The 27,996-nt window shown below is 40.1% G+C and overlaps 2 protein-coding genes across 6 annotated transcripts; one reads left to right on the top strand and one right to left on the bottom strand.

Annotated features, from left to right (window-relative positions):
* Positions 1–245: 245 nt before the first annotated feature.
* Positions 246–5,591, top strand: primpol (primase and polymerase (DNA-directed)). Its single transcript, XM_069715352.1, has 14 exons — positions 246–380; positions 864–1,144; positions 1,245–1,339; positions 1,457–1,595; positions 2,060–2,207; positions 2,293–2,395; positions 2,489–2,640; positions 3,568–3,730; positions 3,827–3,924; positions 4,097–4,183; positions 4,665–4,773; positions 4,852–4,928; positions 5,040–5,086; positions 5,262–5,591. Exons 2-14 carry the CDS (start codon positions 971–973, stop codon positions 5,517–5,519), a joined length of 1,650 nt encoding a protein of 549 aa, XP_069571453.1. The 5' UTR covers positions 246–380; positions 864–970; the 3' UTR covers positions 5,520–5,591.
* A 1,206-nt stretch (positions 5,592–6,797) lies between these two features.
* acsl1a (acyl-CoA synthetase long chain family member 1a) lies at positions 6,798–26,878 on the bottom strand. 5 transcript variants are annotated; one of them, XM_069715356.1, is made up of 21 exons: positions 26,792–26,878; positions 16,229–16,444; positions 15,617–15,731; positions 15,464–15,528; positions 15,272–15,373; positions 14,203–14,302; positions 13,898–14,073; positions 13,656–13,688; positions 13,417–13,468; positions 13,228–13,301; positions 12,518–12,595; positions 11,419–11,553; positions 11,126–11,260; positions 10,717–10,812; positions 10,530–10,602; positions 10,288–10,376; positions 9,754–9,870; positions 9,516–9,659; positions 9,304–9,405; positions 9,151–9,222; positions 6,798–8,089 (listed from the first exon to the last, which is right to left on the bottom strand). In XM_069715356.1, exons 2-21 carry the CDS (start codon positions 16,421–16,423, stop codon positions 7,949–7,951), a joined length of 2,094 nt encoding a protein of 697 aa, XP_069571457.1. In that variant the 5' UTR covers positions 16,424–16,444; positions 26,792–26,878; the 3' UTR covers positions 6,798–7,948. The 5 variants fall into 5 exon arrangements, with proteins under 5 accessions (XP_069571457.1, XP_069571460.1, XP_069571461.1 ...); XM_069715359.1 differs by lacking the exon at positions 12,518–12,595 and adding an exon at positions 12,378–12,455; XM_069715360.1 differs by having other exon boundaries at positions 16,229–16,441; positions 26,792–26,834.
* Between the last annotated feature and the right edge of the window lie 1,118 nt (positions 26,879–27,996).

The following is a 27,996-nucleotide window of genomic DNA, read 5'->3' as shown; positions in this document are numbered from 1 at the left end:
AATGATAATACGGTATGGTTTATGCTTTCTGTAAGCGTCTGAAACTTCTGCATTTTCCCCCTCATTGAACTACGTTTTACTCAATTTATTTCCATGTCAGTTCGGAATACAAACTGTGAGAGTCATGTCAACACCAGTGTTGTTGTCTGCCACCGTCGGCTGCGGCTTTAGTTTGTGACCGGAAATAGCCTCGTTTCCGGTTCCAGACGCGCCAGAAAACGAAAACAGGACGCGGTGACGAAACGTTTGTGTGCTTTCTCAGTTTTCACCGAGTGACAGGTGAATGGTTAAACTATTGGACATGAACACAGTGTTGATGTCACTCGGCGGTCTGTTTTACAACTGAACTAAAACAAACTCGACGTCGAACTTGCTGACGTGTAAGTTGTATTTCGACGTCACGGTTGAACGAGCTCTGACAGTGACGTGATTCACAGATGGAAGAAGTACTCGGGTTATTTACTCGAGTAAAAGTACCCATGCTGTCACTTCAATGAAAGCAGGGTTGCCAACTTTGAACTGCTGGAGTAATGTAGGAGCTGGTAGGTCAGGACCTCATACGTCTGGATGACACATAACTAACTACGGTTTATTGAGAGGTTTCTTTTTAGTTGTACTTTGGGTGAACTCGTCCGTTGAATGTTACGTTACATTTCACTTAGCTGTCGCTTTTTATCCAAAGCGACTTCCGATAAGTGCATTTACAACCACGAGAATATCACGACAGGGAAGTAGGTTGAGGTGGAAAAAGCTGAAGTCTCCTTGAGGCATGAAGTCTCAAGAGCACAAAGTCCCTGATAGTCTGTAGGTGCTGTTGAACTGTCGTGCATCACCACATTTATATCATGTTCTGTGTTCTGCAGGTTTTAGGTCCGATCATCCTCTCTCTCTCTCTCTCCACTGACGTGTCTTTGAGCAAATCACCGGTCCAGTAAAGGGTTGCATGTGACTTGCTGATAAGCATTTGAGGATGAGAAAGTGGGGTGACCGGCTCAAGAAGGTTGAGCAGCTCGCTCAGTCGTTCGAGCTGAACCCTCTGACGCCACACTACAAACCTCGCCTGTGGCCGTGTCAGCCTTCTTCCATCTGGAAGCTCTTCCCTCGTCAGAGTATGGCCATCAGCTTTGCTCAGAGCTGCAAAGAGGTAGACGGGACGCTGCGTCACCTCACCACACCGTCCTGTAGAGTTCACGTCCTGTATGTAAAGGGGGATGCTGCTAATATTTGTACCCTGTGATTTCTAGGCTGTACATATCTTTGCGCTTGAAAAAGAAAAGACTCACCCGGGTCAACGGATCTATCTGGTTACCAGTTACACTGAGCTGTGGCACTACTACAGGTAAATCTCACTTGTACATTTCAAAATCAGGTGCGTCCTCTTCTGTGTTTTAGAACAATGTTATGATGTCCATCGATGGTGCTTTCTCTCTTGATGTTTTTTTGTTTTGTTTTCCAGGACTTACACTCAGTCCTTGATGCACTGCTATGAAGTGATACCAGAGGGGGCTGTTTGTAAGCTTTACTTTGACTTGGAGTTCCACAAGGCTTCAAACGAAGGATCTGATGGGAAAACTATGGTGTCTTTGCTCATCCAGGTAGGACATGTTTTTGTGTCCTCAGTCGCAATCTAACGCGCCACTTTCTGTTCAACGCGTTTGAATGGAGCAGCTTGCTTCACATAAATCTAACCATGACAGACAATGATTCTGTCCGAATTTGTTTGAGCTAGATTTACGCATGCAATTCATTCCACAAGTGTAAATTCCCTGTTAATAAGTGGGTGTAGATTTCTTCAAGTATGCAGGCATATTGTTTTTCCTTGATAAAGGAATTGGAAAAGAAGGAGTTTTTGAGTTTAGTTCACAATTGATTTAAATGAGCGGAGTACAATTGGTAAAGTAGTAAATATTGTTAAAAAAGATAAACTGTGAAAAGTAATGGTTCGGAGACTAAACCTGACATATGGAGATTTTTGATAGATTGTGTTGTTTATTTTGGACTTTCTTACCCCAAGGATTCAGAATCTACATTCGCCTGTCTGTGCTTTGTGTGTTGACAGTACGTCTGTGACAAGTTAATGGACGTCTATGGGATCGAATGCTCTTCGAAAAATGTCCTCAATCTTGACTCCAGCACGAAAGAGAAATTCAGTCGACATCTCATCTTCAGTCTGCAAAATGCAGCTTTCAAAGACAACGTACATGTTGGTATGTTCAGTCTTACATGAAAAGCAACAAATGTGCGTTTTCATATCTGAAATATTTAATTATTCTGGCTGATTTTGTTTCTCAGGTAAATTCATCCATGCGATTCTTCAGCCCGTCCTGAACAAAGCTAAAAGTGGAAGTTTCCTGGATAGTGGGACGAATTCTGCGACAGAAAACAACGAAACACGGTTTGTTTTTCATACCTGTGAAAATCGGTCTTTTTTTTTCTATTTCCCTGCCACCCTCACTTTGTGTAATTATTCTCAATCATGTACTGATAGAGGAGCACAGCTTTTTACTGAGGGGAAGCCAGCAGCGGCAGGCGGGACATCTGAGAGTCCACAGAGGAAGAGGCGTAGGCAGATAAAGAGCGACCTCAGCTTCCTCCGGGTGAAAAACAGGGATGGAAAAGACGGTCTCTTTGTGGATCTTGGTAAGAGGAACCAGAAGCTTTTCTTTTTCTTTTTTTTTTTTTAACCTTAGAAACATGCAGTTGCACAGGTTAAAGGATAGGCCAACGTTTTTCAGGTGCCCACACAAACATCGCTTTAACCACTCCTTAAAAAGATCCATTCCTATTGCTCTTTCAGTGTAAATGAAGGGAGGCAAATACACACTACTCCTGTGAAAAGTTATACTCAAACATTTATCTGACACAAAAATTAAGTTCATAAGATCATTTGTGTATCTTACGGAGTTCTGTAGTTTTTAGTACAAAATTCTCTCTTTTTGTCTCTGTCCTTTTACTGCAGCTCAACTGGAAACACAAAGAGGGAATTTTATACTAAAACGATTGAACTTTTGGAAAATTCTCTCTAAACCCTAACCCTAACCTCGGGTACTGTGTTCCCGGCTCACAGGGCTCAATGGTGGCCGTGAAGATGGTTCTACGGTCTCAATCTCAAATCAAACACAATCTATTTGGTATTTCTTATAAATCATCGTTTGGAATATAACAGAACAACAAAACCGACTAATGTGGAATTTATTTGCTTAAAAAGTGATCAGTTTGACTGATATGCAGATTCATCTTTTTTTTTTTTTTCATCTTCTCATCTGAGAGAAGCTGAAATCTTTAGACCATTGAACGGCTCTATCTACAAACCTTTCTAATGTAAACAGAGATTTATTTTTTCACTTGGTTCAGTTTCTGAAAATACCTTAGTTCAATGCCCCTGTGAACAGCAAGAAAAACGTGTTCCAGTGTTTGTCTGGGCACCTGACTGATGTTTTAAAACAGACTGTAAACCTATCCTTTAATTCCTTCCTATAGTAGATTCAGTACCCATTTAAAAGAGTCTTTCTGTAATCTTTGCCTTTATGTGTGTAATTTTACTGTAGTTCCATTTTACACAAACAGGTGTCTACACTAAGAACAGAAATTTCCGTCTTTACAAATCATCCAAAGTGGGGAAAAATGCTGCCTTCACTGTGGCAGACGACAACGAGTTTATGGCCAAACACGAGAAGGGATTTTCTGCAGAGGAAAGTGTCTTCTTGGCATCATTAGTGTGTAATTTGAGGTACGTCAGGCACCTTAACAACATCAAGTTTTCGGTGTGCTGAAAGCATGATCTTGTCAAGCTAACACGTCAGGTCGTGTCCTCTTACGTCATCAGTTTCACAGGTCAGACAATTCTCACCTGGGACGTCCCAGAAACAAATGAAGCCAAAACCTTGACGCCTCATTGCAAACAGGGATCAGCTTCAAATCCAGGTAACCCTGAACAGAGAGGTTCCTGTCAATGTTCTGCATTCAATACACGTGGTATATTACTCTTGTGTGTATCAGGTTACTTTTGTAATAATTATTATCTGGTTTTAACTCGATGATTTCCAACATGAATGCTGTTGATTCATGAAACCTTTTCTCCAAACCGTACTAACAGGTGCACTTTCTGGCTACCAGTCGTCCCCTCACCGTGAAGTGGACACGTTTGTATTAACGGTGGTCAGGAAGGATGGAGTGCAGGGAAGTAAGTGCTCACCTGTCGTAAGTCACATCTTTGCAAATGATGTCTGTTGCAAAACATTTATGGAGTTCTGTACGACACGCATCTCTGCTGAGACGGTCACTCGCTAGTTTATCAGGTATTACACTGTTTACTGGTTATCTGAGATGATATCTAGCCAACACGATGATACAGCTTGAATCTTTTTTTTTTCTCAGTCTTTAAAGGCTGCTCAGAAGTTAAAATCAGAGAACTGTGTTGATTGTTGTAGCAGAGTGAAATAATAAGTGTTCAATCGTCCTAAAGATGATAATGTCTCTCTTAATAAAGTAAATCTCACGTAAAATAACTCCAAAACATGCACCGCATGTTGCTTTAAGCATTTTGTGTGTTACAAAGTGTGTGTGTGTGTGTGTGTACTCGAACCATCAAACAAACCATCGTCACCCTGTGTTTTCACGTTTTCACTTTGCCTGACTTTCATGATCTCGTATACAATTAACAGGTATAAGACGATGGAACTACTTCGCCACAGAACATCTTCTGGTCTACGACATTGCCAAATACCGCTGGTGTGAAAACGTGGACAGGTTTCATAAAAGCAACAACATCATGTATGTTTTAATGTTTCTGAGGGCGGTCCACGTGCGTCCGTGTCAGTCTTTCCGACTGTGTATCATTCTCCTCTACAGGATTGTTGTCGATCTTAAAGAGGAAGTGTGGTACCAGAAGTGTCATGATCCCGACTGCAGGAACTTCAGGTCCTCCAGTATGTTATGACCCTAAACAGCTGCTATATTTACTTTAATTTAAGATTATTTAAAGACATGTACAATGGCAGAAATGCAGTCTGTCTGAGATAAATATTTTACTGTTACAGGTTACCCACTGCCACAAGAGATCTGTGTGAGCTACATCATGACACTGGTAGGTTTACTTTAACTAGCATTGTGACTGACTGACAGCTAAATTTCTCAGGAAAAAAAATGCTGCCTTCACTGTGCCCTTGCATCTTGTTTTTTTGTTTTTTTAAAGATCAAAGACTTTGTGTTCTTCTGTACAATAAATGCACGGACTGATCATGTCCTCTTTTTGCTGGCAGGATGAGGAGGACCAGGCGTACTTAATGGACAATGCTGGCAACATTGAACCACACCAGGTACCAGACCAGGTACCAGACCAGGTACCAGACCAGGCCCCACAGGGCTCAGGGTGTCTGGAGAAGGAGACTCCTGATGTGTGGGGAGATGAACAGGATGACCAGGACTGTTTAGAGAGCCTGGACAACTTTGAACAAAACAACGGGGAGATCTCAGACCAGCTTCTGCTCACATGTATGGCAGATTTTGATTCCCAGTAGAGGGAGGTTTGTTATTTTTCTGTTCTTCATCAAATATACTGGTAACACGTTACTGAGTGACATTCTTCTTGGCATTTTAAGTAGTATTAACACATGTAATATATATATATATATATAGAGATATACATATATCTCTATATATATATATATTACATGTGTTAATATATACAGTGACCCCTCGCTATAACGCGGTTCACCTTTCACGGTCTCGCTGCTTCACGGATTTGCATCGTGCATTGTGTTCTGCATTCTGATTGGCTAAACAGTCTCTCCGCTTCTTCTCTACCTGTTTGTCAATAACGTTGCGGTTTAATATGTACACGTACGTAAAACAGCTTACCAAATTAAAAATAATCGATGGTGGCATGTCGGTTTATAAGAATCTTTTTGCCCAGCCGATAACTGTGTTCTTCTCTTGAAAAACCACACCTGCACCGCCGGCTTTAGAAGAAAGAACCGCTGCAGAGCGGAGTCAGGATGCAGCGGCTCAGTCAGAAGAGCAGTGAAATACACGAGTCACTATTTGTCCTACTGTACTTTGTATTTGTTTTCATAATCATTTTTCATTTTCTCCCGTTCTAATCCAATGACTCGGGTCGCAGTGGGGCGGTGCCGATCTCAGCAATTTGAAGCCTTCAGTTCGTATTGATGATTCAAATTATTATTTTACAGTACAGTAGTTATTTGTAAAAAAACAACATTTATACAGTACTTTTATTTGTTAAACAAATGCTTGGGCCTGTAAAAAGGTTTTGTTCTTTGGTTTCAATGTATTATGGAGTATTTCATTGTATAATAATTGTAAAAAAAATAAAGGTTACTACTTCACGGATTTCACCTATCACGGTTTCTATTTGGAACGTAACCCCCGCGATAAACGAGGGTTCACTGTATATATGTGTCTATGGTTTATAACTCATAATGGGTTGTCTTTAAGCATTTATAAATGTTAACCATAAATACATGCTGGTTTATAAACAGAAAACAAATTACAATATAGTAAAATTTTATTAATATGAAATTGGTATTCATTGATATTTTATAATTATTGACAAATACTGCAAATTAATAAACACTCAAAATGTCCTTCTAGCTACTTAGAACTACAGTGTGTTATGAAACATTTGTTAAATAGTTCATTACCATTTATAAATGATTATTTTGGGAACTTGAAGTAATGTCTCATTTTGAGGCACTTTACTGGCAATTTCAAAAAACAAAATCAAAACTTTGCCTGTCAAAATGTGTTAACTATTTAAAAGAAACAGAAACTAAACATTCGTTTTTGAAGAAAATATTTATTTGGTACAGTTGATCCTATACTTTTCATTACAGCACAAAACTGCACCTTTGCCCTTTTCATATAAAAAACAAAAAAACAAACAACCCAACAACATGGCTTGGACTGTCAAGGAGTCCTTGGCATGATGAGATGTGCATAATTATCTTAAGTCACTTAAAACATGTGAATTCACAGCAAACCTTTTTTTTTTTTTTTTTAAAGCTAAAATGAAGAATGGGGACTTCATGGACCATCAATGAATCGTTTGAAATGCTGACAATGATGTGGGAGTTATTTTTAAAAAGTGGCTTTTTAAAATGAATTTAGAGACCATAGTTAACAAATGTTTGCCTCAAATACTTCAGCAATATACAAACAACAGTTATGCAGCTTTATCCAACAGCCTGGATCTCAACAGGCACCACATGTACGTTACAGCAACATTCAGTTTTTTACATGCATCGTTATAAGAGAACAAAAATAACCAAAGAAACACAGATTTCTGTCAAGCAACATGACTCCCAATAGGCCGTTAACTAAATTCTACACTGACATCAAGTCAGTCTTAGTGTGAAGCTCTGAGAAACACGGGAATGCAGGGAATTACAACTACAGCGTATCAGGCAACTGTGCCCTGCATACAAATATACTTTTCCAGCAGATACACTATTTACATGTCTAATGACTACATTAAATATCAACTTAAATAGATTACCACATCATCTGGTGTATAAATAGTCGTAAAGGCAATTGAAAGTTTTTTGTTTTTTTCTGTTGCTCAAATGTTTTCAGGAGCTTGACTCACCATAAAGTAGTCAGATTTAATGGCAATAAAAGGCAAAGTAAGTCACATTTGCCCTTTGTGAATTTTAACCATTGTTCTTAGTTAAACTATACCAATAACATGATGACATGTTCTGGGATATTCTTCACAAGTTAGCCTGTGTTAGCTGTACAATTACTCATCGAAGCGGCGGTAATATGCACTTCAAAATAAGATTCATTCAACTTGTTAGAAAGCAGTCCCCACAAAATTATTATGATCGTCACTGGCAAAAATAAAATAAAAGGAAAATCCCCTCAATAGATGATTTGGTTGTGGCTGTGTGCTGTAAATGACAGTCATCCTGTCATCCTGGATCCCAACTCACATCTTAATTTTGGCATAAAGTTCATCAATCTGTTCTCTGAAGTGGCTTCGAAGCTCGGCCCTCTTGGCCTTCAGGGTGGGAGTCAGCAGACCGTTTTGGATAGAAAACATCTCTGGGTACAACGCAATGTCTCTCACCTGCAGTGGGGGAAAAAAGATGACAAATTATTAACAGTAATCATTTTGATAATCAAGTCAGTCCCCCCCCCCCCCAAGGAAATCACAATTTTGCTATCGAAATAACTAATGCTAAAACGGTGTACCTAAGGAGGAGCAGTCATTTTTGCAAAATGTCCACCATTTCTCTATACAATAAATGTTCTTTATAGAAGTTGTCCTGAAGACATTGGTGCACAAAGAAAGCCTTTCCAAATAAAACTTAATTAATAAAAAAAAAAAAAAAAGAGTCCTAACACTCAACAAGGCAATTCAACCTCTCCTCATCATCATCATCATCAAAACAAACCACATGCGGCTGACCGGAAAACCGCAAAATGGGGTTTATGGGAAATGTAGTTAAATCATGCAGTTTGTTTTGATGCCGAGAGGTTGCAGAGCCTTTCTGACTGTAAATGAGGAAATATTTTTGTTGATCAAAGTTTTGTTTGGAAAGGGTTACTTTCCTTCAGTAGAGCCGCTATTGAATGTTTATTCAGGAAACACACACAAAAAAAAAAAAAAAATCTCAGGAATTTTGCAAAATTTCAAGCAAATATTGTAGATATTACTTTCATTTCCATGAATTATTCCAGTTGCAATTTCCTGGAGGGACTAATCACAGAGTGATTACATATGATTCTTACTTTATTAGGGTAATAGGGGATGGAATTTTATTTCCGTGATGACAAAAAGAAAATTACATAAAATTCTGCAAACTGCATTGCAATTTTTGAGAAAAGCCACCGGTACATCAAGCTTTATTTATTGCAACAGTCACAGAAAGCCCTGCGAATTGTAAAGTGTTCAAAATGCTCCGATATTAAGATTACATCAGATTCAACAGGAAAAGCAGTATTTTCTCATAAATGAAAGGTTGTTACTAATGCATTAGCAAACTAAGTGATTACTGAAATAGTTTAGTAATTTGATCAGTCCATTTAGGACAATAAAGCTATTCATTATTTCATCTTTAATTTGAAGGTGAGAAATAAAGAATCAGTAGTGAGTTAAAGGAGCCCTTGCCACTTGTCACCACCCACCTGTTCAAAAGACTTGAGTCCTGCCTCTTTGCCTAAATTAAGGATGTCCTCCAGAATGGCCTTCTTCACATCCTGAAAAAAAAAGTTGAGAAATGTTAGGCAGGCGCAGAGATTTGAGCTGTATGTTCAGATGATGATGGTAACAAATCTGACCTTGTTACTGCACAGTTCAGAGTAGGATCCTTCAATCCCTTTTTTCTTGGCCCACATAGGTAAGAAGTCCTGATCAGGCACCACAATCCCCACCAGGCAGGCCTAAAAATACAACATGGATAACATGAAGATTCATTCCTACAAGCTGCTTAACATATCAGTGTAGATACAAATAAAAAAAGAAGTTTGAGTTCGATCAATGAATTGGTGACCTGTAAACTGTCCCCATGAACGAATATCTGGGCCACTGGATCACTGCGGTTATATATCACTTCTATTTTCTCCGGCGCGATGTACTCTCCTTGTGCCAGCTTGAAAATGTGCTTCTTTCTGTCAATGATCTTCAGAGTGCCATTCTGCAATCAACCAAAAGAGCAGTTTCAGTTGAAGTATCACAACAATAGTAGTCTGATTTTACGGAGTCGATGTCATTCAGCTCATTTTGCTCACAGGAAGCCATTTTCCAATGTCTCCTGTGTGCAGCCATCCATCCCGGTCGATCGCCTCGGCTGTTTTCTCGGGGTCGTTCAGGTAGCCCTGGAATACATTTGGTCCTTTGACGCACACCTACAGCGGGAGAGATGACAAATATAAAGACGTTTTAACCTTCCAGCTCACAAACATTCAGATTTGACTTTTTACTGGAAGCGAACTTTCTCAAGTTTTGCACGTATTCATAATGATCTACCCGCCTTTTAATCTCTACATTCCCATTGTTTACCAAGGACTCACTATATGGTTGCAAATATTTGCTTTCTCCCGTCTCGTATCTGTTGCTAACGCTGATTTAAAATGAGCAGACTTTTACAACGGTCTCCCCTTAAAGGCTCAGCTGGTGTCGAAACATGTAACGAGTGTCAAATTGTTCTTGGGAGGAAAGAAAATTCGACAAAAATCAGCAGTTGTGTAAAAAGTGAAAATGAAATACATAGAATAAATAAATAAATCCACACTATGTATTTGATAATAACGCTCGCTCCTCACCTCTCCCTCTCCATTGGCTGCCAGGTAATTCATTTCTGCCACATCTACCAGTTTAATATGGTTGCATGGCAGAGGAGGCCCGACGTGACCTGAGGAGAGAACAGTCACAGTCTAGCGTCTTGTTTCAAAGCATCGTTACCATCCACACAGTGCATTACATGTCCTACATATCAGCAGCAGAGTGAGGCTGCGGTCCATCAGAACAGTCTTTAGCAACTTTTAGTGGAAGTTTGAACTTTTACCTGCTGTCCAGTCCCCTGGCATTGACATGGAGCACCCAGCTGTACATTCAGTCTGACCGTAGCCTTCATAAAACTGGAAAAAGCGTGGATGGTATTAGTGAAAAGACAGTTAGTGATAAAAAAAAAAAAAAAAAAAATTTAAAAAAATTGCCCGTCTGTCAGGGAGATGGGCGTGGACGTGGCTCACCTGACAGCCGAGAGCAGCTCTTAGGAAAGTCAGGATGCTCGGGGACACTGGGGCTGCTCCCGTTATCATGAGTCTCACATGGCCGCCCAGACTGGCCTGCAGAGTGCCAAACAAACAGGAAGACTCCAAATTTATAACAAACACTGCGCTCCTTTTTTTTTTTTTTTTTTTTTTAATCATACAACACAAAACTCACTGGAGATTCAGTTATAAAAAAAAAAAAAAAAAAAAAAAATGACTGAAAGGGATTGGTTCAAATTTGAGAATAGTTTATATATTTTCCTCCTTCCCGATCATCTTTGCACCTTCTAACAGGACTGAACCTCATTTTCAAGCTAAATATATCTGCAGTATTTTTTTTTTAAGTAGCAGAAAAGACAAGGTGCTTTAAGAACCGTGTCATGATTACCTGGACTTTTTTGAAGATGAGTTTGTCCCACAGGCTGTCCTTCCTGACCACTCCACTCTTAAGCTGCGCCTCTTTCCTCCTGAAGGCAAAATCAAGCAGCCATCTTTTTAGCGGCGTGTTGGCTTGACTAAACACCTGGAGAGAAACAAGAAAAACTGCTAGTAGTCTTCCACAGAGTCACCACATTTTACATTTAACACCAAACAAGGCAGCAGACAGAAATTATACTTGTGGCTAGAAAAGTGAGAATAAACACGAGAAATTATATAAAAAAAAAAAAAACTTTTACTGACCTTATCGAACATGCGGTTGAGGAGACGTGGGACGACAGGGAAAATGGTTGGCTGCAGCATTTTCAGATCATCCATCAACAGTCGAATGTCCCCTTGAAAGTAGCCGATTCGAGCCCCGTGGATGAGGATGACACCCTGAAAGAAGAAAAAAAAAAAGGCTGCTCGTTCACTTTTGCAAAATAAAAATGTGGAACATCTTTACCACAAGGGGGCACTGTTGTTGCACTTAGACACACTACACACCCATTGCTTGTTATTTACACCCACTGCCGTTTTTTTTTTTTTTTTTTATTTCACATCACACCACACCACACTACCAGTTTTCTTTATTACCTGCTGTTGGTGGCATTCAGTTAGCTGACACCAGTCCAGATGCTGACACATTAGCCAAGTTTCAGAACTAATAACAGTCAAACAATATTTAATACTCTAAGGAATATAAATATCTATCATCTTTATTGACTGTGGGTTGGACAAACCCTTCTTTTTTTTTCAATTTTTTTTTTTACACATAACAAAATAAGCTACACTTGCTGAATGCAGTGTTTTGTCTGAACAAAATTACTTAAATGAGTATGCAGACGACTCTGACCATTTAACTGTCAGTATGTACAAGTATTTTATAATTAAGTATTCAGTAAATACCCGACCTCAAATCTGGAGGAGTTTCGGGAAATCCTGGCATGCAGCTTAATGGTTTTATTAAAATCATATTAAGTATTGGTTCTATCAAGAGTTCTACATTTGTGACATGTATGTTTGTCATTTATATATGAAGACTATAATTCTACTGTATGCAAAATATTCTTAAAACACACGACAGGACAGACAATAAACTGTAATTCTGAAAGGTCAAACAAAGCTTAAAGAAATGCAGCACTCGTCTTACAATAATCCTTTCACTAATTCAACTCCGTTCACAAGTTACACATCTGAAGGCAAGTTAGTCCATAACATACCTGTACAACCCTTTCAAACATGTGAGCTAGAGGGAGGTAGGATACATGAATGTCATGGAGGTTCAGCATGCAGTGTACCTGCGGAGGACACACAAAACAAAACACATGCAAGTATGCAGGTCAAGCAGGGCGAACGGTACCTCCACCACCCTCTCAAACATGTGGGCCAGAGGGAGGAAGGAGATGTGCACATCCTTATCAGTGGGGTTCAGTGTACCCTGATCCACACCAGAGGCAGGGAGGGGAAATATAGGGGTGATCACAGAGGGTCAGACACGGATTTCAGATTTAAAGCATAGTCTATCAATCAGCTGAATATTTACATTTGAATTGATCTAAATCACGAGCGCAAGGTCAAATGTTTGGTTTTAGAAGTTAGCTGCCTTTATTTAAAAAGGTCAAAAGACGGGAGACTGTTTTCTGCTCTCTCTTGTTTTTAATTCATTTATCTAACAAATAAATTGAATAAAATTGTTTCCCCGTGTCCAAAACAACGGTAAAAAAAAAAAAAGAACTAAGACTTTAGGATTAGATAATGTATTTGAGATTGAAAAAGCAAAGATTTTTTATTTTTTATTTTAAAAGCTTTAAATTGCATCTTAAAATAGGAATAGTAACTGTAAGTAAAGAAATTTTGTGGTTTCTACAAAATGCAGAGAAGTGGGAAGTGCTTTTTTCACCTCTGACTCTTGAGAAAGAAAATAAGGTTGTGAAACATGCAGCTGTGTGTACACATTTTGAACTGAAGGTTACTAAGATGAATTTGTCATCGACTCTCTTATCTCATCTGGATTATTATTGTTCAGAAAGATTTTAGTGAGTAAATATCCTCGCGGGTGTGTATGTTTACCTCTGTTACTTTAATGAAAGCTGCAGTGTTGGAGACTACATTTCCATGAGTGAGGTTTGCACCTTTTGGGTTTCCTGAAAAGCAACAAAAAACAAACAAAACAAAACCAACACAATTAGGATGACACCTGATGTTAAAAAAAAAATTAACATATCCTAAATTTTAGAGTTAAAACAGTCCCGGAATTACCTGTGGTTCCAGATGTAAAGCAGATGAGTGCAAGGTCTTCTGGTTTGGGAGGCTGTAATCAGATCACAGATCTCCAATAAAAATGTAAAAAAAACTACTTTTCTCCAAGATTTCGCCTGCTGATTCAGCGAATTATCCAAGTTGAAATATTAATTCTCATTGTAGTAATTTAATATTAACGGAAAGCCTCAATTATCTTGCAATCAGCAGGTAAGATGAGATGTGCTGTTCCTACTCACCACTGGTGTCTGATGGTTAGCTTTACCCAAGGCCTGGAAAAAACAAAAAAAGTGTCAGCATGGTCAAGATAAACAAACAAGAACATGTGACTTTGTGACTCAATTAGCAGCTAATTTTCCAAAAACACCTGTTTTTATGATTGTAAAAATACTCAAGAGGCTACATGACGTTGTTGCAGATTTGAGGAACCTTCTTTATATTGCAGTCTTCAGTAAACGATTCGTCTGTTCGTTCTTTTTACCTCAAACTCCTTCAAACTCAGGATCTCGATGCCGCTCTCCTGCCCGCGGGTCACCAGGTCGCTGTCGAACGCCTCCATCAGAATAATCATATTCACAGTTCTGCCTTTTCCACTGACGCAGTCCAGAATCATCCGAGCCTTGTCGGGTACATCGCAGATCACTGTTGAGATGGCGGCTGAAAAACAGACGGCACCACATTAACCACTTATTCTGTCACTATCAACGTCCGTGATCTCGAACACTGATCGCGCTGTAGATGGCGTGTGGTTAGTGTATGAAGGTGCACTTTTGTTTATTGTTTTACCTTTGTCAATAATGTAGGCGATGGCCTCTGCGCCGAGTGTGTCGTACAGCGGGACCGCCACCATGGAGTACGTGTAACAGGCCAGCTCTGAAATGGTCCACTGCACAGAAAACAGACCAACATTATTAGATTTAGTCACTTAAAAAAAAAAATGAACAGTGCAATTACAACTGGCCACGTCACTATCTTATTGTAAGAATACAGAAGAATTGATCAAGTATGAGAGAAAGAGACTATAAAGGAAATAATTTGTATATATTTACAGATGTCATGAAAGTGGAAACAGGAATGTGGCTGTATATATTGTGTATTCTGTCTTTGTGATGCTAGACGGTAGTTGGCTTTTGGTTATTGATGACAGACGGTACACTAACTTTTACATCGCAATTCCAGTGGACTTGTCACAATTTATTTCACTATGATTAGACTTACACTATAAAAGTGGCATAAATTTTTACTTTATTAATCCCCGAGGGGAATTTTTTTTCCACTACAGGAGCATCTCGGGGGGGGAGCTGCTGCAACAGGCTGCCACTAGCGCACTATTTAACCTGAGGTGCATGTTTTTTGGGAGGAAGCCGGAGAACCCGGAGAGAACCCACGCAAGCACAGGGAGAACATGCAAGCTCTGCACAGAAATGCCCAGGACCAGATTTGAACCCTGGAACCTTTTTTGCTGTGAGGCGACAATGCTAACCACTGTGCCACTGTGCCAACCCTTTTTAAAGACCAGTTGAGCTGCTGTATTCTGGATGAGCTGTAGAGGTCAGATGGTACTAACAGGTAGACCTGCCAGGAGGGAGTTATTGTTTTAATTTTTTTATTTTAAATAAAAAAATGAACAGTGAAAGACAGTTCAATTGTTAATTGCCATTATTTTGTCAACAAAAATATCATGACCGATAGGGCCCTATTTGTAGGATCATTTAAGTCCACTATATGAGGTATAAGTATCAGTTTTCACTAAGCAACAGAACGGTGAACATACGAACGATTGGCCTGCATGTTACCATTATATATTTGCATAACAGAACAGTGCGATATAAGAGTAAAGGCTGAATTGTTGTACCTCTGGTCTGTTCTGGGAAAAGATGCCAATGTATTTGTCTCCTGTGTGAGAGTGTCCTCTGTGGATGAGGGCTGATCCGACGTTCTCTGCTCTGTCTGTCACCTGCGCAAAAACAAAAAAAAAAACAGTTTTTTTTTAAATATTAATTTTAACTCTGGTAGATATTAACAATGTCTGTGGTCCACGTCTCACCTCTCCGTAAGACTGCCACTCGTACGGCTGGTCTGGTTTCCTCGATCCCAGACAAGGTCCGTTATCTGCGATAAGAGATAAAACCTCACTTTTATATTCCTTTCAATGTCTTCAGTGAGTTTCCTATTTAACTTAAACAAGGGAGACACTCACTTGATACTCTGAACCCTCGTTGGAACACCTCATATATTGTTAGTGCGTCGCTGTAGAAGTGCGTCATGTTCTCATCACTGTCGAGCAGCGTTGATCTTCTCGCACGTTCTCCCCCCTACGAGGAAAAAAACATCCAAAATGTAACAACCAGCCGACTCTTTCATCACTTTAAATTTATTTTAAGTCACAATACCTCAACACATTTCTTTACTGATGAGCAGCAGTGGAGCATCTGAGCATTTAGCACCTTAAAATACTAAAACAAATATCCATAAAGTCCACTTTTTACTTTAAAGTTGTGAGACCAGGTGTTTGGTACTTTAAATGTGGGAATAAGTGAAGATATCCTGGCTTGTAATTTGAAGAACTGCAGCAACTTCAGCTGTGATTAAGTTCCTGCAGAAAACGTTATTAACATTCCTGCTGAATGAGGTCAAATTTGAGTTTTCTTGGCACTCTTGCAGCTAGATGATGTTCTTACTTGAAAAATTGCAAGACGGTGGATGGACAGATACAGTTCAGATTATTGCAACTGTTAAAATCGGAAAAGAAATCCCAGATGAATACACAGTCTAGAGAGTAGAAAGAAAAAAAAAAGAAGAGATCCCTTACTGGTATTTCCACTGACTGCAGTCTGAGATCAGAGGGTGGTTTGAGGGCTTTAGACCGGGTGGCGAACCAGTAGGTGGTGATGGCGGCGAAGGCACCCATACCCATTAATGCGTTGGTGGGCAAGCCTCGCATGTACTGCCGTATGTCGTCCAGCTCGGGAATCCGCAGCTGCCTCAGGACTTCCTGAGCCTGCATGGCTGTTCTGCACCAACCCTGCTGGGAAACAGAGAGAAGACCGTATAATTTGGAAACTTGCCTGATTTCTTCACTTCTGCATGTGCGTTTTGGTTCTTTTTAAACTCAGAGGTTTGTTTAAAGACAAGACAATGTATCACCTGCTGTGACTGGTATCAATATTTTAGTAATATTTTGTATTTTAGGACGATTTGGAATCATTCTTGGAAAAATTTTGTTTTGTGCCTTTTAAATGATCTTCTTGTGAATTACCCTTAACATTACAACAAGAGACCCAACTGAAAGTAGTGGATGTGAATACTGGCGTCATGGTAGGCTCACTAAGGTCACTGTGATTGCATTTCAAAACTAAATGCAATGCTGAATATGCCCTGTAGAAATTAATTTCGTTTTTCTACTTATTTACCCATTTTGATCTTGATGTAAATCATTGACTTTGCCACGCTCATGTCTGACACTCTCAGCTGAACAAAATGTTCAAAAACTTTGTGCCGAGTTTGAAATTGTTAACTTTCAAACTGCTACAAAAGAAAACTCCCTTTATTTTAAAGAATTATGTCTAAAGCTTTCATTTCTTTTTGTGACATGAACATCCACTTCTGGCGTACTGACGTAACAGCGATACAAAAACCATAGAGAACTAGAATAAAAGCTTCAAGGATAGATTCACAGTGAATCATTCAGGGCAACGCAGCAGCAGCAGCAGCGTTCAGCACTGTGATTCAGTGATGATCCACCACTTCATGGTTACTGTATTTGATTATTTGGCTTTAATAGCTGCATATAAGATTTTAAATGTATTTTATCCTAATGCATGTTCAGCTTGTGTAATCGTTACTTTTAAAGACTATAAACTCAATGATAAAAATACAAAATTAAAATATCAACGGTAATTAGTTGTTTGAAAAAACAGCAAGAAATAGTTTTTCTTTGAATGAGAAGAGCATTTTAATTAATGGCTAAATAAGATTTCAATAAGATGTCTCTATAAAATTCACAAAACTAAAAAGATGCAAATATTTTTCAAAAACACGCATCTAACACAAATTCAAATGGTTTCAGAAATACGCTGTTAAAAGACAAATATTTGTTCGGCTTCTGTCCTTTTTGTTCTGCTCTTCCACAAATGTTGTATACAAAAGGAAGCTGTGCTATCCTATTAAACAGCTGTGCACTTGGAAACAAAGACACAGGAAGGAAATATGACACACATTTTCTGATCACAAGCCTCCACAGAGATATAAAGAGAGAAACAGCAGACGCTGAGCTGAACCACTTGTTTCTGAGAAGAAGAGAGGCTTCCTGCTGGAAATGTTTAAGAGATGAGCTCACTGGGCTGAAACCTCACTCTTTAAAGTCCCGGACAAATGGCTCCGTTCTACTAAAATTTTAATATAGCAGAATTAGACCACCTGCTGGGACTTTTAATTACATGTAAAATGCAAATTAAAGAAACCAGAAGCAGGAAATAGTGATTGAAACTCACCGAGTAATACATCTAACAAGCAATTACTAACTTAGTCCTCCAATATTTCATGTTTTTCCTCAACTGTATTCATCCTCATCATTCAGGTCAACTTGTTTGACCTCTGGAATGGCAGGCAGCAGCCTTGTGGGTAAATGAACACGTGAATCACCAATTGGAGGTAACAATTGACTTCTCACCTACTTCTATTATTAACACAGAGCCCATGACAAACGGGACCGGTGCCAACTGGAGCAAAGTACTATAAAAAAGCTGCCAAACAAACTAATGTTTGTTACATTCACCTGTAAGTACAACTTAGACACGGTACATTGTGCTGAAACGAGATTAGTGTTAAAATAATTCTCACATTCATCAACTGACCACAAAAGTACTGGAAAGATTCATTACCGTTATTCAGCACTGTTTGTCTTCTTGGATGGGGAAAAAAAAAGCTTACTACCATGATCAAAAACTCCACATTAAACCTCATAAATGTTTCTCTCAGTATTACTATTAGCCGCTATGAAAGCACAGCAATGATCCCACCAGCTCCATGACAACCTTAAATGTAGCCACATAGATTATCTGCAGGTCCAGCATTGATTATTGGCAAACTAAAATAAAATGAATCTCTATACTCACAGATATACAGAGTGTAAATGAAGAAATGTCTACACTGTGTCCAAAGTGGAGAGGTCCAGTTATCTGAAAGGCCCTGTGCTGCAGCCGTTGCTATTAGAAGGACTCACTCTAACCTCTAATAGACCTCTGAAGTTTTCACAACTATGAATAGCAGGAACACGCCCCTTTCAAACAGAAACACAGACCCATGAGACACCGCCAGCCACTCACTCATTGCAGCACAACTCCGCAAACAGGTTGATTCAAACTCGCATTTTTCATTTTCAACACACATTTAATGTCATGGCCTTTTTGCATTTATGAACACGGGTACACGTGTCTGTCTGTGGAACTGGCGTAAAAAGTAACGAGGGCCACAGATTATAACAGTAGAGACTAATTCCGAATGAGCAGAGCACTGAGCTCAGTGATTCTTTCTCAGTCATGTTCAGTGAACCACCAATAACTTTTCACTTTATCTGGATACTGCGAGTGCGATTCTTGTGTTGCCGAGTGCCCAAACAGCTGAATCTAGTTGAACAAAGAATTACACACCAATTAAAAAAAGTTAGTAAAAAGTAGGCCGAGAGCAAACCGTCTGTGTAATCAGCTGTGAACGTAGAGAACAAAAAAAAAAGGCGAATCATTGTGGAGTGTAACAGAAACATGTACACTGAACATGCCGATGTTTTATATTTTCTGGCTATTATCAGGATTTTATGCCAACAAAAAAAACTTTTGAGTCACACTGACGCAAAAGCCCAAAAGCCCCAAACAGTGTGTCCTGCTCATTCATCTATAATAAAGCCTGCAATAGATCCCGAGATAATAAGAGAATAGTTACCCTTGTATTAACTCGTGTTAACTACCAAATGCATATCAGCAAATCTCCCAAACCTTCTGAAATAAGTAGAAATTGATGATGACAATGATTTTTTTTTTTTATATAAACGTGTTACTAACAGCGTTACAAACATCAAGACTTAGTTACATTTCTGTGTAATATCAAACATAATTTTAAAGCTGTAAATAATGACCATTATTATTGATATGCTGATATTTTTTTCAGTTCATTTATTGTTTGGTCTACATGTAAAAACCAAAAAAAAATAAAAAATAAAAATCCTCTTTTGCATAGCCCGTGTGACGTCTTCAAATGTCTTTGTTTTGTCTGACTAAAAGTCCAAAACCAAAAGGTATTGAGTTTCTGCCAGCTGACTAATGGATAAATAAATGCTTACGCATCTGTAATTCACACAAATTCCTCAGTTCCCTTTTAAACATTTAATAAATAACTACTCAAAAAGTAAATAATAGATTAGATTAGGTAGTGCAATAAGTGATATACAGATCTACTCTAATAGTCTGCCTTCCAGTCAGATGATTAACACATGCTGACGTCATGTTTGGCTAAGGGTTGTTGGAGGCAAAAGGTACTACACCGCCCACCCCTTACCCCCACGACCTCCACTCTCCATACTTGGCCTGTGAGGAATGACAAGCCAATGGCAGAGCCAGCTCACCAGTCACCCCACTCCCTCGCACACAAACACAAGACACTGGAGAAAAGAGGTGGAGAGGGTAGTGGGTTCATTTGACACGTAGCACATCACGAAGACCAGTTGGTAGCTGCCTGCGGCTCGCGAGCCGATTTCAGCTGTACCATTTGGTGGAGGGACCGCTCAAACCACAACCAGGAAGTTGCCAGGAAAACAAAACATCCTTGTGCCTGACACACCTGATTTCCTCGAAAAATGTTTTAGTTTCTCTTAAAAGAGACACTGAGCTGCTAGTCGGCTTAGCTGTCGAGCGTCGGGTTAAACTATTTAAGCTCATTATTACAGCCTTATCAGTGAAGGATTAACACAGGAAGCCTTTAAACACAGGGCACATAATCCCCTTTCGACAAAGCTGCCACTTTCAAATCTCAGGAGGAAGGTCTTTCACACCTACTACATGAATCTGCAAAAAATATTTTACAGCCACTTTGTTTTCCAAATAACTTTGTGCAGAAAAAAAAAAAGCATTTTGAGCCAGTGTGCATCTCCTGGTAAACATGGAAGTTGTCGTAAGTCAGGTTGGCCACGACACCAAAACCCCCCCCAGTGTTTCCAATGGCTTCACTTTCTCCATCTGTCATTATATACATTTGCATTTCCTGCACTACATTACCCGCCAGCTCACTGGCAAAATTGTTAGCGTCTGTGGATATGTCGCCGTTGCCTGGCAACGATGTTTAACCACTCGACTGTCACGTCTACCGTGCACGACTTCCCGTGTCGTAACGACGAGTTTATTAGTTCGATTTGAAGGCAGCATTAGTATGCATTACTCCAATATACAATCATTAGGATGTTTCGGCCAACTACTAGGTTACAACTTCCTAGGAATCAAATGTTATATCCAAGACCAAGGAGTACATCCTACGTTAAAATGATAAAACAGCCGGATCTTACATGCTTACATCACAGCATACATACAACAACAACAACAACAACGCTGTTTTGTTATTTAGCATTAACATTGTATGTCTCCTTCGTGTATCTTCAACAGTCTTTCATGTATGCATCTTTAATAGGACATAGTTTAAGACTCCAAACAGGATTGTCATTTTAAAAGGAGTCGGCTGGAAACTTCAACAATACAAAGTCAACCAGAAATCAACTCATGAAGCCTTAATAGCTAGTTAGCTGCAACTGATGATATCTGCCAACGCAAGTTGTCATTTCAACATGTGAAAGCATCGGTTTTAGGGCCAGACATTTAAAAACTGATTTGATCTACTTCTCTCTAAAATCAGGTTAAAGTTAAATCTGACGGCGTAAACTGCATACGCTGCGTGACACCAGATGGCGTCCACCGAAACGAAAAAGGTCTAGCCTTGGGCAAACTTTGAGACGTGAGGATGATGCCCCTTCTCTCTTGTTTTATGAGCCTGTAAACTGGGTATCTATATCTATATCTAAATCTACATCTATGAACTATAAACCCTGCGGCATAGGCAGATAAGGATAGTGTCTAATAGCAGCCCTTACTGGACCTTTCCCATTAAACAACATATGGAAGTTAAAAAAAACAAAAACAAAAAAAAAACACAAAGCTGTGGTTTTTTTTTTTTTATCATCTGAAATAGTTGAAATGTTAAGTGATATGCAAAGATAAGGTGACTGATTACTTCTTAAAAATTAACTAGATAGATACATAGAGATATAGATGGTTAGGTCAAAAGTAAACATGTCATGATGGCGTAAAAGACAAAATCATTGCAGCCCTACATCTGTAAATCAATGGCTCCTCTGTGTCCTTGATGTGGGTCAAAGACTGTCTGTGATTTCAGATTTTCCGCTTGAAATGACTTACCGAAGAGAAAGACATTTCTTTCAACCTCGGGACCTGCTCGGATCCTGTTGTGTGTAACTTCCTCAAAGGGTGTCAAGACATATTGCAACATTCCGTGCTGGTGAAGTCGTAGTTTGTCTACAACTTCATGACTTGTAGACAAGAAGAAACACAGTGTTTCACTATTGAGTTTTTTTTTCTAAAAATACAAAATGTTGATAAGTTATTAACTTATCAGAGCCTGTTGTTGGATCTGCTGCCGCCCAGTTGCCAATACCTCATCGATAATTCAACAGTTTCACAAATAGTATAGCGTCGCCCTGAGGGGAAGTAAGTCAAACATGATGATGAGTCAATATACTCTTGTGTACATCCGCTTGCAGATAAGATTTACAGGGGTAAGCATGAAGACGCTCCAAGGCAACCGACAGATCACTTTTTCTTGACTAGTCTGGTGAAGAGCCAATATTGAAGTAACTTGCAAAAAGGTGTCACCGAGTGTTGAATAGGGCAGAGCAGCTGACACTCGGCAACAAGTCACAGATAAACAGGGCGAAGGCTGTTTGTCGCTGCACGGCAGCTGGATGCTTGTGGGGGCTCATGTGGCTTCAGTGTGGCGTGTTTCAACCCTCTGCCTGACCCGTGTCCATTCTCCTCCAGTCACATTCAAAACTGGTTTTAGGACACAGAGGCTGACCTTGCACAAGACAACCACGCTCAAGACTGCAAGATCCTGACCTCCCTGGTGAAACCTCACACTCCTGGTCACATGGCCTCGCGGTGGAGAAATGTACAGGGGAGGGAGGGTGGAGGATGGGATTTGTGAAGTGGATCAAAGGTCGCAGCTACCAACTCGACATTGGGGCACACGACCTTTACAATGCAGGTCAAAGAGAATACAACCATTCTAATACAACCGCACAATAAACTCGTGCCACACCGACTTATATTCACCTGCTTCTGCAGAGGGAAATTTAATTTAAATAGAAACTCCAGCGCACTATGCTGGTGGCAGTGAAGGGTTATTAAAGTCAGCGGGATTGATCCTCTGGAGATAATCTACCAAATTTGGTGACTATCCGAATCATTTTTGTTAAATTATTTCGGTCTGGAACAAAGTGTTGGACTGACCGATCAACACCGGAGGCGTGTGGCTACCGAGTCTGAAAATGACTTAATTGAACACTTATTAAAACAGTTCTTGAACATGATTATGTCCATTACAGCTGCAACAATTACTCTATTAATTGATCGGTTGATTGACAGAAAATAAATCTCCAAATATTTAGATAACTGATTAATTGTTTAGATTTGTCTTTTTTACAAAATAACACAGAATTTACTTTTTCCATCTTATTAAAAAAAAGAGAAAAACATTTCTGTTTCCTTTTGTCCTCAAAGGTAACAAACTGAACATATTTTGTTTGTGGATTGTTGGTCGGGACAAAACAAGACATTTCAGGCAGTTCTTGGGTTTTGGGGAAAATGACTTTTTTTAAATTTTTTGTTCACTTTATTAATCCCCGAGGGGAAATTTCTTCACTACAGCAGGGGGGCTCTCAGGGGGGAGCTGCTGCAGCAGGCTGCCACTAGCGCGGCGCCAGGTAACCTGACCTGAGGTGCATGTTTTCGGATGATGGGAGAAAGCCGGAGAACCCGGAGAGAACCCACGTAAGCACAGGGAGAACATGCAAACTCCGCACAGAAAGGCCCAGGACCGGATTCGAACCCGGAACCTTTTTGCTGTGAGGCGACAGTGCTAACCACTGCACCACCGTGCCTTGACATTTTTCACAACTTTGTGACATTTTAAAGTCCAAACCGTTCAATCAATTTATTGAGGAAATAATCAACAGGTTAAGTGCTAATGATAACAACCGTTAGTTGCAGCCCTCGTGTCGACCCGAGTAATCCATTGTTTCTGTCAGGTTGTGTGATGACATTGTTTCATTAGCTTGAATAGAAGAAATACTTTTAAAGTTATGCCAGGAAACATTGAGGAAATAACATGAAGCAGCCGACAGTCAACTGGATGAGCTCCAAGAAATAAAATGGCTCGACACACGAGGCCGGCTTACCATCATCATACTGGATGTGGTTCATGAACTGAATCAAATCATCCAAGAACAGGATCATTGTTTTTAACTGTGATACCAAGAAGTTCCACCGTAAAAGTATTTGGAGGAACCTCGTCCACAGTAACTCAGTTCTCTCTTAATACTGCATGCAGACGCGTGATGAGGTTTTTTAAGCCTCATCCTTAATTTGCTGCTCACATCACATGATTCCTTCTAAATCAATTCCATCATTCAGTGACATCAGTAAAAGTTTGTTCTTATAACTTTTTAAAGTGTGAGAGGAAATTCCTGCCTCAAGGCCTGTCAGAGCTGACTGTTGTGTAAATAGCAGCTCACTCAGTCCTTCCTAGCTCTGCTAAGACACCCAAAACAGACGGAAAGGCTGATACTGGTATTCTCAAATGACCGAATCAGAGTGACAACAGGGTGGCGGCCTGCTCCCCAATCACAGAGCCACAAACTCTCCCTCTGTTTGCCCGAATGAAAGCTGCTCCTGTACTCAAGGGCAAAAACACATGATTGCATCTGCACGGTCACTTTACCGCCTGCACTGTAACCACCACGCACGCACGACAAAGGGCATGTGTCACAAAATGTGTTTTCAAAAAAGGGAGAAGACGACAAACACTCGGGCTCGAGCTACATTCCACAGATTCCTGTTGGAGGAAGTTTGCTATAAAACACCAAGTACGTCTCTGAACTGCATCCACTCCCCCCCAAAAAATGTAAAGTACACCCACATTTTCTTTCGTTGACACCAGCACCAACAAACAAACAGAGCATGCAGCCTAGTTAGGTAAAAAAACAAAACAAAGTGAGAGCATCTGAATGAGCTGACTGACTGAAGTGTTCAGTTTTGATACATTTTGATGTCTTTGCCTTCATTATAGAGCAGGTTGGGGCTCTGAAACATCTTCATAATACTTAAATATCTAACCACCGTCTGTCTGACCACCGTTTGTCTGTCTGTCTGTCTGACCACTGCCTGTCTGTGTGACCACTGTCTGACCACCATCTGTCTGTGTGTATACTACACATTTTAAAAAGGTCAGCCTTTTTGTTGGCCAAATAAGAATAATAAATTGTAGTCCTTTGCTGCACACCGTTCTCCATCAGTATCTCCGTCTCCTCATTTATCCTCAGGTGAATCTCAATCTTTGTCACAGCAAAACAAAGGCTTAAACTTTGCACTTGGCAAAATGTTAAACCTGCCGTGTTTAACTTTTGTCTCTACCTCCCGCTAGTGAGAGTAAGATTATGTGCTGCACAATTTTGTGCCATTTTCTTTGCTATTCTCCTCAAACCGACATGCTTTGGGTACCAGGTCCTTCAATAAATTTGGTTTTCCAATGAAATCAGGACCCCCTCAGTGATGCTGGTCATAACACAGTATGAAACTACTGTAACGCTATACTTAACGTGATACACACACTCACTGAATCCTTTTTTCAGCAACAGATTAACTCCTACATCTCTGTGTTGTTGTTTTTTTTGCAGGTTGCCACTAATCGAGTAACGCAGTGGGACAAAAGAAGAAATATTGCGGCCGCTATTGAAGCTTGGCAAGTTAACAATGGTGGGTTTGTGTAGGCTGTCCAGCGAGTGATGATTCTCCTGACCAATCAGTGGTCTGCAGTGTTTTCCCGTCACATTTTAGCAGCTATTTGTTCAGCTCGCTTGAAACCTCAACGGAGGCGATACCAAAAACTGTACCAGGTACGAGATAACATCTGCAGCTTTTACTGATGGAAATCTAAAAAAAAAAAAAAAAAAGTCGCAGAGAGTTAGATTGAGCCGTACCATACACTGGAAAAGGAGTTATTGTTTTGACCAGGAACTTCCTGGAATCTCTGCTGGTTGCTTAGCAACTGTTGCCTGCCAAGAGACAGTGCAAACCGTCTATAAAACAGCAAATTGTTCTTTTAAAGTCATATTTGGTTGTAGTCAGAAGCCTCCAACAGAACTCATCTTGACGTTTTTCCCCCCAACTCTCAAATGGTGATGTTGGTACCAGAATCGCAACACCGGTCCAGACTCTGACGCAGAATAATTTGAAAAGCCTTCATGTCAGCGCTTCATATTCAGCAGTTTTGCCAAAAGAAAAGACAGAAAACGCTGCATGTTCACAGGCTTGCGTCTCCGACACGAGTTTGCGAGTAGATTTTCATTTTGTGCGGCAATTAAGAGGACACGAGTGAACTCGCCTGGATGAACTAAAACATGAAGAACAAGGACGTGGTCAGCTCCTCGGCCTGTGCTGCTCTCACTTCCTCATGAGTGCTCGGAAAGACTGATTTGGGTTTACCAGGTCGGACACACACAAGAGTTATAAATAATATGGCGGGACGACATGCACCACAGCATAACAGTTACATTGTTTCTCTTATACACTACTTATAATCCGAATTAATTCACCAACAACGCTGTCCGTGTTCAGAGCCGTGATAAAGCAGGTGAAAGGGAGATTTAACGATGAAGTTTGAAAACAAAGTGATGATGATGACTGATGATGCTACGTGTCCACATCCGTTTTCATCTCAAAGGATAGCTACATGTGGGCTATATACGCAGGTTTCTCAGCGATGCACACGGACAGCAGAAATGAACGCACTGATCTGGTTGAAGACACACGGCCGGTCGGCAGCACCGTGCTGTCGACTGAATATCGTGAGACAAACGGAACTGAAGACACGATTTGGACAAAAGAGACAAAACGTGGCTTAGTTCAGGACTGCTTAAGGCAGCCAGAGAAGCAGCCTTTTCGGCGGCTCGCATCCTGCCTCTAACTTCGGGTAAATAGATGACCGTCTGACATCTCTGCCTGGATGTTGGCGTTCAAAAACGGTAAATGTTCCGACAAACCTGTGTGAGCAGCAGACTTTAACCTGGTTCTCGAAGAAACAGCAGGAGCAACAGTGACGGCGGAACCCTTAATTATGTTCAGCTGCTGCAGCTCTCAGCCAATCAGAGGCCGTCTCACGTGTTGCTCTGTCTAAACTTTGAGAGGCGTTCAGTCATTGGTCAATATTGTCATGCCAATGACGTTTGTACATATGCAAGTGTATTAAATCAGGAATATCCTGTAGAGCAAACAAACTGTAAGTTACCTAATCCACACCCACACCCACACCCACACACACACACACACACACACACACACACACACATACACACACACACACACACACACACACACACACACACACACACACACACACACACACACACACACACACACACACACACACACACACACACACACACACACACACACACACACACACACACACACACACACACACACACACACACACACACACACACACACACACACACACACACACACACACACACACACACACACACACACACACACACACACACACACACACACACACACACCCACACACACACACACACACACACACACACACACACACACACACACACACACACACACACACACACACACACACACACACACACACACACACACACACACACAGTATTGGTGTGTAGGGTACTAGAAGAATTCTGAGGTAGTTGCACTTTACTTTTCATTTCATTCTGCCAATATCTGTACTTCTACTACATTTTTAAGACCTGCAGTTTCTCTGATAAAAACAAAACTACAATTACAGCATAGCGGTTGTATGCCATTAACCACTCGAGTTGTAGTCGATATGCATATCTCTCAAAACCCATATAGATGTTGCTGAAAGGAAGCTATACATTCTAAAGCGTGGATGCCTTGCACACAACTTCAGTGTTGACAGCATAGAAGAGCTATGTCATCATCATGCTAGATGGACACCTTGGGGTAATTTAATCAATTTGTCATAATGTGAAATACGGTCACAATCTTTCCTTTTGTTCCTCCTTAATAGTGTTGAATGATGTACAGAAAAAAATAATAATGATTTTTATCCTGTTAGATATTTGAATTATTGAGTTATGGCCACAAATATATTTTTGGACATCACAGTTACCTTTGACCACCAAACTGTCATCAATTCATCCTTGAGTTCAAGTACATGTAAGTGCCAAATTTGAAGTAATTCCCTTAA

The sequence above is a fragment of the Brachyistius frenatus genome, unplaced genomic scaffold, assembly GCF_029030835.1.
Source record: "Brachyistius frenatus isolate BFR_SWC_R1_liver_20210118 unplaced genomic scaffold, ASM2903083v1 Contig_142, whole genome shotgun sequence".
Taxonomy (NCBI): Eukaryota; Metazoa; Chordata; class Actinopteri; family Embiotocidae; genus Brachyistius; species Brachyistius frenatus.
The sequence above is the reverse complement of the archived record's forward strand: the minus strand, read 5'-3'. Positions and strand labels throughout refer to the sequence as shown.

Bases quoted from the DNA above. Each gene is read 5' to 3' on its own strand.
- primpol (XM_069715352.1), top strand. From the start codon at position 971: ATGAGAAAGTGGGGTGACCGGCTCAAGAAGGTTGAGCAGCTCGCTCAG. The intron at 2,396-2,488 runs GTTTGTTTTTCA...ATGTACTGATAG, and splicing joins ACAGAAAACAACGAAACACG to AGGAGCACAGCTTTTTACTG. The intron at 3,731-3,826 runs GTACGTCAGGCA...TTACGTCATCAG, and splicing joins TCATTAGTGTGTAATTTGAG to TTTCACAGGTCAGACAATTC.
- acsl1a (XM_069715356.1), bottom strand. From the start codon at position 16,423: ATGCAGGCTCAGGAAGTCCTGAGGCAGCTGCGGATTCCCGAGCTGGAC. The intron at 11,261-11,418 runs GTCAGTAAAAGT...GTTTCTCTCCAG, and splicing joins TCAACCGCATGTTCGATAAG to GTGTTTAGTCAAGCCAACAC. The intron at 8,090-9,150 runs GTGGGTGGTGAC...CCCCCACTGCAG, and splicing joins GACTCAAGTCTTTTGAACAG to GTGAGAGACATTGCGTTGTA.